The sequence below is a fragment of the Tachypleus tridentatus genome, chromosome 10, assembly GCF_004210375.1.
Source record: "Tachypleus tridentatus isolate NWPU-2018 chromosome 10, ASM421037v1, whole genome shotgun sequence".
NCBI lineage: Eukaryota > Metazoa > Arthropoda > Merostomata > Xiphosura > Limulidae > Tachypleus > Tachypleus tridentatus.
This window is the reverse complement of record NC_134834.1, coordinates 108,958,217-108,975,358: the sequence shown is the minus strand read 5'-3', so window position 1 is coordinate 108,975,358 and position 17,142 is coordinate 108,958,217. Positions and strand designations below refer to the sequence as shown.

General features: G+C 31.4%; 1 protein-coding gene across 1 annotated transcript in view; it reads left to right on the top strand.

Annotated features, from left to right (window-relative positions):
* The window catches only part of LOC143228436 (delta-sarcoglycan-like), a 39,332-nt gene extending 36,240 nt beyond the window's left edge, over positions 1 to 3,092 (top strand). The window contains exon 3 of the mRNA XM_076459697.1: positions 2,961 to 3,092. Coding sequence (XP_076315812.1) covers positions 2,961 to 3,092 — 132 coding nt within the window. The remainder of the gene's footprint in view (positions 1 to 2,960) is intronic.
* The last annotated feature ends 14,050 nt before the right edge of the window (positions 3,093 to 17,142 follow it).

Sequence of the window (17,142 nt, the reverse complement as noted above, 5' to 3'; positions counted from 1 at the left end):
CCGTCTACTTTTCTCGAAAAGTTGAATATTATTTGGATCTAATGTAACTTGTCATCAAAGTTTCAGATCTTCATTTGTCAAAACAAATCTCGTGTTCTTATATCGTAATGAGACTCGTTTATCTTTCTCGTTATCTGGATCTGACTTGTTATAAAAGCTTTGGTTAAACCGAACCTTGCGTTTTTGTAATTTGCTTCGAAGTTTGTTTGTTTTCTTTGTAATTTTTTATTCTAAAGTCCAAATATATTAGATTTTTTTATCTATGTAATAGGTATGGTGGAGTTAAATTTGGATATACTGAATCTGTGTTTTAGATACAGAAGGTTTGTCTTTTAGACAATATTGAATTTATGTTTATGAAATACTGGTTTTTGTATTTTAACAATTTTAAGGGGTTTATGCTTTAACAGCTGTATTGGTTCTATGCTTAAAGAGTCATATTGGGTTTGTTTTTAACGGATATATTGGTTCTGTGCTTAAACAATTGTATTGGGTTTTTGTTTTAACAGATGTATCGATTCTGTGTTTAAACGGTTATATGTGGTTTGTTTTGTTAACAGTTAAACTGAAACATGTCTATTAGGATTGTATATTAATTAGTATGCCTATTTGGAGTTTAAAAGGTCTATTGATTTATTTTAACAGGTGTATTAGGTTTATATTTTAACGTGTGTATTGTGTTTTAACAAGTATACAAAAAAATAAAAGCCCTTTACAACTGGCGAAGCCCGGCATGGCCGGGTGGTTAACATACTCGACTCGTAATCCGAGGGTTGCGGGTTCGGATCCCCGTCACGTCAAACATGCTCTCTCAGCCGTGGGGGCGTTATAATGTGACGGTCAATCCTACTATTCGTTGGTAAAAGAGTAGCCCAAGATTTAGCGGTGAGTTGTGATGACTAGCTGCCTTGCCTCTAGTCTTACACTGCTAAATTAGGGACAGGTTAGCACAGATAGCCCTCGAGTAGCTTTATGCGAAATTCAAAACAAACAAACAAACAAACTACCTCCTGAGGCAGGTATCTTAATGGAAAAGTTACAATCGAGATTTGTACAAGCATCTGGCATGTGAAATAATAAAAGAAGGGACTTATGCTAGATAGTTTAACACCTAAAGTCAATCTATAAAAAATGGTTCAATATAATTCAATTCAAGGGTTCAATTAATAAAGTTGAAATCTGCGTAAAATACAATCTAACTGAAATAATTATAACATGACATATTTGTGGACATAAGGGACCTACTGGTCCATCTTGGCAGTCCCATTATTTAAATTAAATTAAAACTATTAAATATCATTCAGGTGGTCATCAAACATTCAGTTAAACCCACTTGAATGTACTGCATTCAGAATATTATACAGTATTTAAAGCTATTACTAATATATATATACATCAATCCATACACACATTTTTTTCCCTATGCACTCTAAATACTAGCCTTGAATTCTGTGATGCGTAAGACCCTACAAAATGTTCCACATTCTGGCTCCATGAGTTAATTAGACGTTCGACTCGCAATAGGAAGGTTGCGGGTTCGAATCCACGTTACCAAACATAATCAGGTTTTTAGCCGTAAGAGTGTTATAATGTGACGGACAATACTACCATTCGTTGATACAATAATTGGTGGTGGGTGTTGTTTATCAGCTGCTTTCTGAGAAAGAGTAACAGCTAATGCAGGTAGACCTCCCAGGAGATTTGGGCTAAAGTAAACCAAACAATTTAACCCTTTCTGGATTTCGTCCATACCAAAATCTGTCGTTCATGCATTGAAGTAACTATGAACATCAAAGTGTTTCACTATTCATCAAAGTTATATTAATTATCACTCATTTTTTGATAACTTAACAACAACCATCAACTGTTATATAGATTTATAGTTTTAGTAACCACCACTCACTATCATGTATGTACGTGACCACACTGAGTCAATATCCAATTATTACATAACATTACTAATCATTATCCACCACTGTATAGTTTTGTAATATGAACAAACTGAATCAAGAACCATCAGCTACTACTGTATAGCCCATCTGGTTTGGTGAAGTTGAACAACCTTGGATTACTCATTTTTTTAATCTACATGTATATTCAGTCCTTTTCTTTAAACTTTAGTTTATTCAATAAGTTAATCTCAACTACTTTTTGCGCCAGTTTGTAAAATATTCTGTTTTTATTAAATTTTGTGTAAATGTTTAAATGTTAACTTATTAAGTTTTGTTTAAATGTTAACTTATTAAGTTTTGTGTAAATGTTTAAACGTTAACTTATTAAGTTTTGTGTAAATGTTTAAACGTTAACTTATTAAGTTTTGTGTAAATGTTTAAACGTTAACTTATTAAGTTTTGTGTAAATGTTTAAATGTTAACTTATTAAGTTTTGTGTAAATGTTTAAACGTTAACTTATTAAGTTTTGTGTAAATGTTTAAATGTTAACTTATTAAGTTTTGTTTAAATGTTAACTTATTAAGTTTTGTTTAAATGTTAACTTATTAAGTTTTGTGTAAATGTTTAAATATTAACTTATGAAGTTATGTGTAATAGATAATCTATCGTGAATATCACCAAAGTTTCTCTGAATGTAGCTTAATTTCATATTTGATTGTTCTTTTATTTATTGGTGATAGAAATATTCACATATGTGAAACCATATTGTCCATAATATCTATTTCCTTACACTGAGCATGTTATAAATATCATCCCAGTGTGTTCATATGCAGATATATTTTCTCAAGCACAGATCTCATGATAATATTGCATATCTTTGTTCTATTATTTATGTTTATGACCAATGCTAATTATTTTATATGCCGACGTTTTCATACTCTAATAAAGCTTGGTATTTGTAAATAAGAACATACATGTATGGTGAAGACCAGCTATTTATCCACAATGGTGAAGAAGTTGTTTGGGTTTTTTTTTCTAATGCGAACTCTCTCTTCATTGTGTTTTAGGATGGAATGGGCAGGCTAAGAGTTGTAGAAAATGGCGTCCGCTTGGAAGGAGATGCAGAGTTCCTTAACGGGCTATATGCTGCAGACATCTGTTCTAGGGAGGTTAGATCTTACACATTTCTTCATTCATAGTTTATAATCAGTTTTTAGTATTACACGTATAACGAGTCATAATAATTTTGCTGGTTTATGTGAATACATTTTATTCAATTATATTAAATAAGCCGGTTTGTAGGAATATTCCTTAATCAGTCATATAAGTTGTTTTATATGAATACACTTTAATCAGTCATATTAAATAAGTTGTTTTACAGGAATATACTTTAATCAGTCATAATAAGTAAGTTATTTTCCAGGAATACACTTTAATCAGCCATATTAAATAAGTTATTTTCCAGGAATACACTTTAATCAGTCATAATAAATAAGTTGTTTTACAGAAATACACTTTAATCAGTCATAATAAATAAGTTGTTTTACAGAAATACACTTTAATCAGTCATAATAAATAAGTTGTTTTACAGAAATACACTTTAATCAGTCATAATAAATAAGTTGTTTTACAGAAATACACTTTAATCAGTCATAATAAATAAGTTGTTTTACATTAATTAAACTCAATGCTTTTATTTTACTTAATATACAGTATTATATTTAAAAGGTGTATAGTTTTTCCGATTCTGATATATGATATGTTTTATGATTAGTGCATGTTTAACTAATTACAGATATTAATAAAGACAAACAGTTTAATATGTAAAGTCTGTAATAGCAAACAAGTCTGATTATGGAATGTGAAGTTCATTTTAAACCTCACAAATTGTTTGTTTAAGGTGTTTTCTAAGAGTCATACTTTTTCCACAATTATGTAACGGTTTTAAACAATAAAGGAACAGTTATCTCAAAAAGGAAATAAACAGGTATAGGTTCATTACAAACATAAAGTAAAATTAATATTATTTCATGTTTTTTCCTTCTTATTTTTTGACTCTTCAATGTTAACGTCTTTGTAACAATGCTTTATTATTTTTAAAAGTAGTTTCCAGTGTTCCTCTACTAAATAATAATAATCCAGTTATAATACAACATAGAAAATAACAAGAGACGATGAGCTGGAAACTGACAAACTGATCTATTTCCTTACACTGAACATCCCAGTGTGTTCGCATGACACAAAAATTGTAGGTTTAATTGTATTTGGTCCTTATGATGTGGTTTTAATTATACAACTCAACTCGGTTAGAAGTGAATATTCAGTGTTTTTTATGTAAAGTTAATATTTTGATTATCTTCTTATTTCCACCCTCTATTAATAGGTCATTTTATTTGCAGAATATAGCAAATGTCACTTTTTTGTAGCGCATGATGCTATCATACAAAGATTACGTAACCAAGTATTCCAAGAAATAGTTGAGTAATAATAGTAAAATAGAACACATGCAAAAACTTCAAATAGGTTGTCAGATGTCCTCCAAAATTATAAGTCAATATGTTATTGAAGAGAACGACAACCGATGAAAACTCATGACATTTGTTGAATAAATATTAATAAGGAAAAAAATGATTCAGTTAAAAAGTTAAATAATAAAATAATAAAGCTAAAGATGTTAACTCATAAAATAATAAAGTTAGAGAAGTTAACTCATAAAATAATAAGTTATAGAAGTTAACTCATAAAATAATAAGTTATAGAAGTTAACTCATAAAATAATAAGTAAGTTAGAGAAGTTAACTCATAAAATAATAAGAGAGTTAGAGAAGTTAACTCATAAAATAATAAGAAAGTAAGAGAAGTTAACTCATAAAATAATAAGTAAGTTAGAGAAGTTAACTCATAAAATAATAAGAGAGTTAGAGAAGTTAACTCATAAAATAATAAGTAAGTTGGAGAAGTTAACTCATAAAATAATAAGTAAGTTGGAGAAGTTAACTCATAAAATAACAAGTAATGAATACAATAAGTAATTAAATAATGGTAATGAACGAAAGAAATTGTAATTATAACTGTTTTTTGATATAAATTATCATCAAAAATTAACTTTTCAGAAAAATAAAACAAAAAGCAAAAAGATTTGCATTAAAAAACAAATATAAAACGAAAATGTTTTTAATATGAAAAATATTTGGGCAAAACAGGCCCAAGAAAAGAAATAAAGATGCACTGCATACTGTACTTAAACCGTATTTGAGGAATAAAGATGCACTACATACTGTACTTAAACCGTATTTGAGAAATAAAGATGCACTGCATACTATACTTAAACCGTATGTGAGAAATAAAGATGCACTACATACTATACTTAAACCGTATTTGGGAAATAAAGATGCCCTGCATACTGTACTTAAACCGTATTTGAGAAATAAAGATGCACTGCATACTGTACTTAAATCGTATTTGAGAAATAAAGATGTACTGCATACTGCATTTAAAACGTATTTGAGAAATAAAGATGCACTGCATACTGTACTTAAACCGTATTTGAGAAATAAAGATGTACTGCATACTGCATTTAAACCGTATTTGAGAAATAAAGATGCACTGCATACTGCATTTTTACCTTATTTGAGAAATAAACATGCACTGCATACTGCAATTAAACCGTATTTCAGAAATAAAGATATACTGAATACTATACTTTAACCGTATTTGAGAAATAAAGATGCACTGCATACTGTACTTAAACCGTATTTGAGAAATTAAGATGCACTGCATACTGCAATTGAACCGTATTTGAGAAATAAAGATTAGTACTGAATACTATACTTAAACCGTATTTGAGAAATAAAGATGCCCTGCACACTGTACTTAAACCGTATTTGGGAAATAAAGATGCACTGCATACTATACTTAACCCGTATTTGAGAAATAAAGATGCACTGCATACTATACTTCATCCGTATTTGTGAAATAAAGATGCACTGCATACTGTACTTAAACTGTATTTGAGAAATAATAATGCACTGCATACTGTACTTCAACTGTATTTGGGAAATAAAGATGCACTGCATACTGTACTTAAACCGTATTTGAGAAATAATAATGCACTGCATACTGTACTTAAACTGTATTTGAGAAATAAAGATGCACTGCATACTATACTTAAAGCGTATTTGAGAAAAAAAATGCACTGCATACTGTACTTAAACTGTATTTGGGAAATAAAGATGCACTGCATACTGTACTTAAACCGTATTTGAGAAATAATAATGCACTGCATACTGTACTTAAACTGTATTTGGGAAATAATGATGCACTGCATACTGTACTTAAACCGTATTTGAAAAATAAAGATGCACTGCATACTATACTTAAAGCGTATTTGAGAAAAAAATGCACTGCATACTGTACCTAAACCGTATTTGAGAAATAAAGATGCACTGCATACTACACTTAAACCATATTTGAGAAATAAAGATGCACTGCATACTGCAATTAAACCGTATTTGAGAAATAAAGATGTGCTGAATACTATACTTAAACCGTATTTGAGAAATAAAGATGCACTGCATACTGCACTTAAACCGTATTGGAGAAATAAAGATGCACTGCATACTGCACTTAAACTGTATTTGGGAAATAAAGATGCACTGCATACTATACTTAACCCGTATTTGAGAAATAAAGATGCACTGCATACTGCACTTAAACCGTATTTGTGAAATAAAGATGCACTGCATACTGTACTTAAACCGTATTTGTGAAATTAAGATGCACTGCATACCATACTTAAACCGTATTTGAGAAATAAAGATGCTCTGGATACTGCACTTAAACCGTATTTGAGAAATAAAGATGCACTGCATACTGCACTTAAACCGTATTTGAGAAATAAAGATGCACTGCATAATTTACTTAAACCGTATTTGAGGAATAAAGATGCAATGCATACTGCACTTAAACAGTATTTGAGAAATAAAGATGCACTGCATACTATACTTAAACCGTATTTGAGAAATAAAGATGCACTGCATACTATACTTAAACCGTATTTGAGAAATAAAGATGCACTGCATACTGTACTTAAACCGTATTTGAGAAATAAAGATGCACTGCATACTATACTTAAACCGTATTTGAGAAATAAAGATGCCCTGCACACTGTACTTAAACCGTATTTGGGAAATAAAGATGCACTGCATACTATACTTAACCCGTATTTGAGAAATAAAGATGCACTGCATACTATACTTCATCCGTATTTGAGAAATAAAGATGCACTGCATACTGTACTTAAACTGTATTTGAGAAATAATAATGCACTGCATACTGTACTTAAACCGTATTTGAGGAATAAAGATGCAATATATACTGTACTTAAACCGTATTTGAGAAATAAAGATGCACTACATACTGTACTTAAACCGTATGTGAGAAATAAAGATGCACTACATACTATACTCAAACCGTATTTGAGAAAGAAAGATGCCCTGCATACTGTACTTAAACCGTATTTGAGAAATAAAGATGCACTGCATACTGTACTTAAACCGTATTTGAGAAATAAAGATGTACTGCATACTGCATTTAAACCGTATTTGAGAAATAAAGATGCACTGCATACTGCATTTTTACCTTATTTGAGAAAAAACATGCACTGCATACTATACTTAAAGCGTATTTGAGAAAAAAATGCACTGCATACTGTACCTAAACCGTATTTGAGAAATAAAGATGCACTGCATACTACACTTAAACCGTATTTGAGAAAAAAAGATGCACTGCATACTGCAATTTAAACCGTATTTGAGAAATAAAGATGCCCTGCATACTGCAATTAAACCGTATTTAAAAATAAAGATGTACTGAATACTATACTTAAACCGTATTTGAGAAATAAAGATGCCCTGCATACTGTACTTAAACCGTATTTGGGAAATAAAGATGCACTGCATACTATACTTAAACCGTATTTGAGAAATAAAGATGCACTGCATACTGCACTTAAACCGTATTTGAGAAATAAAGATGCACTGCATACTATACTTAAACCGTATTTGAGAAATAAAGATGCACTGCATACTGTACTTAAACTGTATTTGAGAAATAATAATGCACTGCATACTGTACTTAAACTGTATTTGGGAAATAAAGATGCACTGCATACTGTACTTAAACCGTATTTGAGAAATAAAGATGCACTGCATACTGTACTTAAACCGTATTTGAGAAATAAAGATGCACTGCATACTATACTTAAACCGTATTTGAGGAATAAAGATGCAATGCATACTGCACTTAAACCGTATTTGAGAAATAAAGATGCACTGCATACTATACTTAAAACCGTATTTGAGAAATAAAGATGCACTGCATACTGCACTTAAACCGTATTTGAGAAATAAAGATGCACTGCATACTATACTTAAACCGTATTTGAGAAATAAAGATGCACTGCATACTATACTTAAACCGTATTTGAGAAATAAAGATGCACTGCATACTGTACTTAAACCGTATTTGAGAAATAAAGATGCACTGCATACTGTACTTAAACTGTATTTGAGAAATAAAGATGCACTGCATACTGTACTTAAACCGTATTTGAGAAATAAAGATGCACTGCATACTATACTTAAACCGTATTTGAGAAATAAAGATGCACTGCATACTATACTTAAACCGTATTTGAGAAATAAAGATGCACTGCATACTGCACTTAAACCGTATTTGAGAAATAAAGATGCAACTATACTTAAACCGTGAGATAAAGATATACTTAAACCGTATTTGAGAAATAAAGATGCACTGCATACTGTACTTAAACCGTATTTGAGAAATAAAGATGCACTGCATACTGCACTTAAACCGTATTTGAGAAATAAAGATGCACTGCATACTATACTTAAACCGTATTTGAGAAATAAAGATGCACTGCATACTTTACTTAAACCGTATTTGAGAAATAAAGATGCACTGCATACTGTACTTAAACCGTATTTGAGAAATAAAGATGCACTGCATACTGTACTTAAACCGTATTTGAGAAATAAAGATGCACTGCATACTGTACTTAAACCGTATTTGAGAAATAAAGATGCACTGCATACTATACTTAAACCGTATTTGAGAAATAAAGATGCACTGCATACTGTACTTAAACCGTATTTGAGAAATAAAGATGCACTGCATACTATACTTAAACCGTATTTGAGAAATAAAGATGCACTGCATACTGTACTTAAACTGTATTTGAGAAATAAAGATGCACTGCATACTGTACTTAAACCGTATTTGAGAAATAAAGATGCACTGCATACTATACTTAAACCGTATTTGAGAATAAAGATGCACTGCATACTGTACTTAAACCGTATTTGAGAAATAAAGATGCACTGCATACTGTACTTAAACCGTATTTGAGAAATAAAGATGCACTGCATACTGCAATTAAACCGTATTTGAGAAATAAAGATGCACTGCATACTATACTTAAACCGTATTTGAGAAATAAAGATGCACTGCATACTGTACTTAAACCGTATTTGAGAAATAAAGATGCACTGCATACTGCACTTAAACCGTATTTGAGAAATAAAGATGCACTGCATACTATACTTAAACCGTATTTGAGAAATAAAGATGCACTGCATACTGCACTTAAACCGTATTTGAGAAATAAAGATGCACTGCATACTATACTTAAACCGTATTTGAGAAATAAAGATGCACTGCATACTGTACTTAAACCGTATTTGAGAAATAAAGATGCACTGCATACTGTACTTAAACCGTATTTGAGAAATAAAGATGCACTGCATACTGTACTTAAACCGTATTTGAGAAATAAAGATGCACTGCATACTGTACTTAAACCGTATTTGAGAAAAAAAATGCACTGCATACTATACTTAAAATAAAGATGCCGTATTTGAGAAAAAAAGATGCACTGCATACTGTACTTAAACCGTATTTGAGAAATAAAGATGCACTGCATACTATACTTAAACCGTATTTGAGAAATAAAGATGCACTGCATACTGCAATTAAACCGTATTTGAGAAATAAAGATGCACTGCATACTATACTTAAACCGTATTTGAGAAATAAAGATGCACTGCATACTGTACTTAAACCGTATTTGAGAAATAAAGATGCACTGCATACTATACTTAAACCGTATTTGAGAAATAAAGATGCACTGCATACTGTACTTAAACCGTATTTGAGAATAAAGATGCACTGCATACTATACTTAAACCGTATTTGAGAAATAAAGATGCACTGCATACTGTACTTAAACCGTATTTGAGAAATAATAATGCACTGCATACTGTACTTAAACTGTATTTGGGAAATAAAGATGCACTGCATACTGTACTTAAACCGTATTTGAGAAATAAAGATGCACTGCATACTATACTTAAACCGTATTTGAGAAATAAAGATGCACTGCATACTGTACTTAAACCGTATTTGAGAAATAAAGATGCACTGCATACTGTACTTAAACCGTATTTGAGAAATAAAGATGCACTGCATACTATACTTAAACCGTATTTGAGAAATAAAGATGCACTGCATACTGCACTTAAACCGTATTTGAGAAATAAAGATGCACTGCATACTATACTTAAACCGTATTTGAGAAATAAAGATGCACTGCATACTGTACTTAAACAGTATTTGAGAAATAAAGATGCACTGCATACTATACTTAAACCGTATTTGAGAAATAAAGATGCACTGCATACTGTACTTAAACCGTATTTGAGAAATAAAGATGCACTGCATACTGTACTTAAACCGTATTTGAGAAATAAAGATGCACTGCATACTGTACTTAAACCGTATTTGAGAAATAAAGATGCACTGCATACTGTACTTAAACCGTATTTGAGAAATAAAGATGCACTGCATACTGTACTTAAACCGTATTTGAGAAATAAAGATGCAATGCATACTGTATTTGACTTAAACCGTATTTGAGAAATAAAGATGCACTGCATACTATGTACTTAAACCGTATTTGAGAAATAAAGATGCACTGCATACTGTACTTAAACCGTATTTGAAAAAATAAAGATGCAAATAAGATGCTTACATACACTGCATACTTAAAACCGTATTTGAGAAATAAAGATGCACTGAATACTATACTTAAACCGTATTTGAGAAAAAAAATGCACTGCATACTATTCTTAAACCGTATTTGAGAAATAAAGATGCACTGCATACTACACTTAAACCGTATTTGAGAAATAAAGATGCACTGCATACTGCAATTAAACCGTATTTGAGAAATAAAGATGCCCTGCATATTGTACTTAAACCGTATTTGGGAAATAAAGATGCACTGCATACTATACTTAACCCGCATTTGAGAAATAAAGATGCACTGCATAATGCAATTAAATCGTATTTGAGAAATAAAGATGCACTGCATACTATACTTAAACCGTATTTGAGAAATAAAGATGCACTGCATACTGTACTTAAACCGTATTTGAGAAATAAAGATGCACTGCATACTATACTTAAACCGTATTTGAGAAATAAAGATGCACTGCATACTGCTTAAACCGTACACTGCATACTGCATATTAAACCGTATTTGAGAAATAAAGATGCACTGCATACTGTACTTAAACCGTATTTGAGAAATAAAGATGCACTGCATACTGTACTTAAACCGTATTTGAGAAATAAAGATGCACTGCATACTATACTTAAACCGTATTTGAGAAATAAAGATGCACTGCATACTGTACTTAAACCGTATTTGAGAAATAAAGATGCACTGCATACTATACTTAAACCGTATTTGAGAAATAAAGATGCACTGCATACTGTACTTAAACCGTATTTGAGAAATAAAGATGCACTGCATACTATACTTAAACCGTATTTGAGAAATAAAGATGCACTGCATACTGTACTTAAACCGTATTTGAGAAATAAAGATGCACTGCATACTGTACTTAAACCGTATTTGAGAAATAAAGATGCACTGCATACTATACTTAAACCGTATTTGAGAAATAAAGATGCACTGCATACTATACTTAAACCGTATTTGAGAAATAAAGATGCACTGCATACTATACTTAAACCGTATTTGAGAAATAAAGATGCACTGCATACTGTACTTAAACCGTATTTGAGAAATAAAGATGCACTGCATACTATACTTAAACCGTATTTGAGAAATAAAGATGCACTGCATACTGTACTTAAACCGTATTTGAGAAATAAAGATGCACTGCATACTATACTTAAACCGTATTTGAGAAATAAAGATGCACTGCATACTGTACTTAAACCGTATTTGAGAAATAAAGATGCACTGCATACTGTACTTAAACCGTATTTGAGAAATAAAGATGCACTGCATACTGTACTTAAACCGTTTTTGAGAAATAAAGATGCACTGCATACTGTACTTAAACCGTATTTGAGAAATAAAGATGCACTGCATACTGTACTTAAACCGTATTTGAGAAATAAAGATGCACTGCATACTGTACTTAAACCGTATTTGAGAAATAAAGATGCACTGCATACTGTACTTAAACCGTATTTGAGAAATAAAGATGCACTGCATACTGTACTTAAACCGTATTTGAGAAATAAAGATGCACTGCATACTGTACTTAAACCGTATTTGAGAAATAAAGATGCACTGCATACTGTACTTAAACCGTATTTGAAATAAAGATGCACTGCATACTGTTACTTAAACCGTATTTGAGAAATAAAGATGCACTGCATACTGCGTACTTAAACCGTATTTGAGAAATAAAGATGCACTGCATACTATACTTAAACCGTATTTGAGAAATAAAGATGCACTGCATACTGTACTTAAACCGTATTTGAGAAATAAAGATGCACTGCATACTGTACTTAAACCGTATTTGAGAAATAAAGATGCACTGCATACTGTACTTAAACCGTATTTGAGAAATAAGATGCATGCATACTGCATAAACCGTGTTTGAGAATAAAGATGCACTGTATATGCTTAAACCGTATTTGAAATAAAGATGCACTGCATACTGTACTTAAACCGTATTTGAGAAATAAAGATGCACTGCATACTGTACTTAAACCGTATTTGAGAAATAAAGATGCACTGCATACTGTACTTAAACCGTATTTGAGAAATAAAGATGCACTGCATACTGCACTTAAACCGTATTTGAGAAATAAAGATGCACTGCATACTATACTTAAACCGTATTTGAGAAATAAAGATGCACTGCATACTGCACTTAAACCGTATTTGAGAAATAAAGATGCACTGCATACTGTACTTAAACCGTATTTGAAATAAAGATGCACTGCATACCATACTTAAACCGTATTTGAGAAATAAAGATGCACTGCATACTGTACTTAAACCGTATTTGAGAAATAAAGATGCACTGCATACTGCACTTAAACCGTATTTAAAGATGCACATGCAAATAAAGATGCAAATGCATATGCACTGCATACTTAAAACCGTATTTGAGAAATAAAGATGCACTGCATACTATACTTAAACCGTATTTGAAAATAAAGATGCACTGCATACTATACTTAAACCGTATTTGAGAAATAAAGATGCACTGCATACTATACTTAAACCGTATTTGAAATAAAGACGCACTGCATACTGCACTTAAACCGTATTTGAGAAATAAAGATGCACTGCATACTGTACTTAAACCGTATTTGAGAAATAAAGATGCACTGCATACTGTACTTAAACCGTATTTGAGAAATAAAACCATGATGCACTGCATACTGTACTTAAACCGTATTTGAGAAATAAAGATGCACTGCATACTTAAACTGTATTTGAGAATAAAGATGTATTTTAAATAAAATAAAGATGCACTGCATACTATACTTAAACCGTATTTGAGAAATAAAGATGCACTGCATACTGTACTTAAACCGTATTTGAGAAATAAAGATGCACTGCATACTATGCTTAAACCGTATTTGAGGGATAAAGATGCAATGCATACTGCACTTAAACCGTATTTGAGAAATAAAGATGCACTGCATACTATACTTAAACCGTATTTGAGAAATAAAGATGCACTGCATACTGTACTTAAACCGTATTTGAGAAATAAAGATGCACTGCATACTGTACTTAAACCGTATTTGAGAAATAAAGATGCACTGCATACTAAAACCGTATTTGAGAAATTGCACTGCATACTGCTTAAAACCGTATTTGAAATAAAGATGCCGCATATTTGAGAAATAAAGATGCACTGCATACTGTACTTAAACTGTATTTGAGAAATAAAGATGCACTGCATACTATTACTTAAACCGTATTTGAGAAATAAAGATGCACTGCATACTGTACTTAAACCGTATTTGAGAAATAAAGATGCACTGCATACTGTACTTAAACCGTATTTGAGAAATAAAGATGCACTGCATACTATACTTAAACCGTATTTGAGAAATAAAGATGCACTGCATGCACTGCATACTTAAACCGTATTTGAGAAATAAAGATGCACTGCATACTATACTTAAACCGTATTTGAGAAATAAAGATGCACTGCATACTGTACTTAAAACCGTATTTGAGAAATAAAGATGCACTGCATACTGTACTTAAACCGTATTTGAGAAATAAAGATGCACTGCATACTGCACTTAAACCGTATTTGAGAAATAAAGATGCACTGCATACTGTACTTAAACCGTATTTGAAATAAAGATGCACTGCATACTGTACTTAAACCGTATTTAGAAATAAAGATGCACTGCATACTATACTTAAACCGTATTTGAGAAATAAAGATGCACTGCATACTGTACTTAAACCGTATTTGAGAAATAAAGATGCACTGCATACTATACTTAAACCGTATTTGAGAAATAAAGATGCACTGCATACTGCACAGCTAAACCGTATTTGAGAAATAAAGATGCACTGCATACTATGGTCTTAAACCGTATTTGAGAAATAAAGATGCACTGCATACTGTACTTAAACCGTATTTGAGAAATAAAGATGCACTGCATACTATACTTAAACCGTATTTGAGAAATAAAGATGCACTGCATACTGTACTTAAACCGTATTTGAAATAAAGATGCACTGCATACTATAAACCGTATTTGATGCACTGCATACTGTACTTAAACCGTATTTGAGAAATAAAGATGCACTGCATACTGTACTTAAACCGTATTTGAGAAATAAAGATGCACTGCATACTGTACTTAAACCGTATTTGAGAAATAAAGATGCACTGCATACTGCACTTAAACCGTATTTGAGAAATAAAGATGCACTGCATACTGTACTTAAACCGTATTTGGGAAATAAAGATGCACTGCATACTGTACTTAAACCGTATTTGAAAATAAAGATGCACTGCATACTGCACTTAAACCGTATTTGAGAAATAAAGATGCACTGCATACTTGCAAACCGTATTTGAAATAAAGATGCACTGCATACTGCACTTAAACTGTATTTGAGAAATAAAGATGCACTGCATACTATACTTTGCAACCGTATTTGAGAAATAAAGATGTATTTGAGAAATAAAATGCACTGCATACTGTACTTAAACCGTATTTGAGAAATAAAGATGCACTGCATACTGTACTTAAACCGTATTTGAGAAATAAAGAAATAAAGATGCACTGCATACTGTACTTAAACCGTATTTGAGAAATAAAGATGCACTGCATACTATACTTAAACCGTATTTGAGAAATAAAGATGCACTGCATACTGTCCTTTAAACTGTAAACCGTATTTGAGAAATAAAGATGCACTGCATACTGTACTTAAACCGTATTTGAGAAATAAAGATGCACTGCATACTATACTTAAACCGTATTTGAGAAATAAAGATGCACTGCATACTGCATTTAAACCGTATTTGAAATAAAGATGCACTGCATACCTGTATTTAAACCGTATTTGAAATAAAGATGCACTGCATACTGTACTTAAAACCGTATTTGATAGCATTGTATTTAAACTAGTTGAAAAGATACTAAAGATGCACTGCATACTATACTTAAACCGTTTTGAGAAATTGCACTGATACTGTAATAAAGATGCACTGCATACTGTAACTCCATTTTAGGAAATAAAGATGCCGTATTTAAACCTTAGAAAATAAAGATGCACTGCATACTACTTAAACCGTATTTGAGAAATAAAGATGCACTGCATACTAAACCGTATTTGAGAAATAAAGATGCACTGCATACTGTACTTAAACCGTATTTGAGAAATAAAGATGCACTGCATACTATACTTAAACCGTATTTGAGAAATAAAGATGCACTGCATACTGTAACTTAAACCGTATTTGAGAAATAAAGATGCACTGCATACTATACTTAAACCGTATTTGAGAAATAAAGATGCACTGCATACTGTACTTAAACTGTATTTGGGAAATAAAGATGCACTGCATACTATACTTAAACCGTATTTGAGAAATAAAGATGCACTGCATACTGCACTTAAACCGTATTTGAGAAATAAAGATGCACTGCATACTGTACTTAAACCGTATTTGAGAAATAAAGATGCACTGCATACTATACTTAAACCGTATTTGAGAAATAAAGATGCACTGCATACTGTACTTAAACTGTATTTGGGAAATAAAGATGCACTGCATACTGTACTTAAACTGTATTTGGAAATAAAGATGCACTGCATACTATTACTTAAACCGTATTTGAGAAATAAAGATGCACTGCATACTATACTTAAACCGTATTTGAGAAATAAAGATGCACTGCATACTATACTTAAACCGTATTTGAGAAATAAAGATGCACTGCATACTGTACTTAAACCGTATTTGAGAAATAAAGATGCACTGCATACTGCACTTAAACCGTATTTGAGAAATAAAGATGCACTGCATACTATACTTAAACCGTATTTGAGAAATAAAGATGCACTGCATACTATACTTAAACCGTATTTGAGAAATAAAGATGCACTGCATACTGTACTTAAACCGTATTTGAGAAATAAAGATGCACTGCATACTATACTTAAACCGTATTTGAGAAATAAAGATGCACTGCATACTGCACTTAAACCGTATTTGAGAAATAAAGATGCACTGCATACTATACTTAAACCGTATTTGAGAAATAAAGATGCACTGCATACTATACTTAAACCGTATTTGAGAATAAAGATGCACTGCATACTGCACTTAAAACCGTATTTGAGAAATA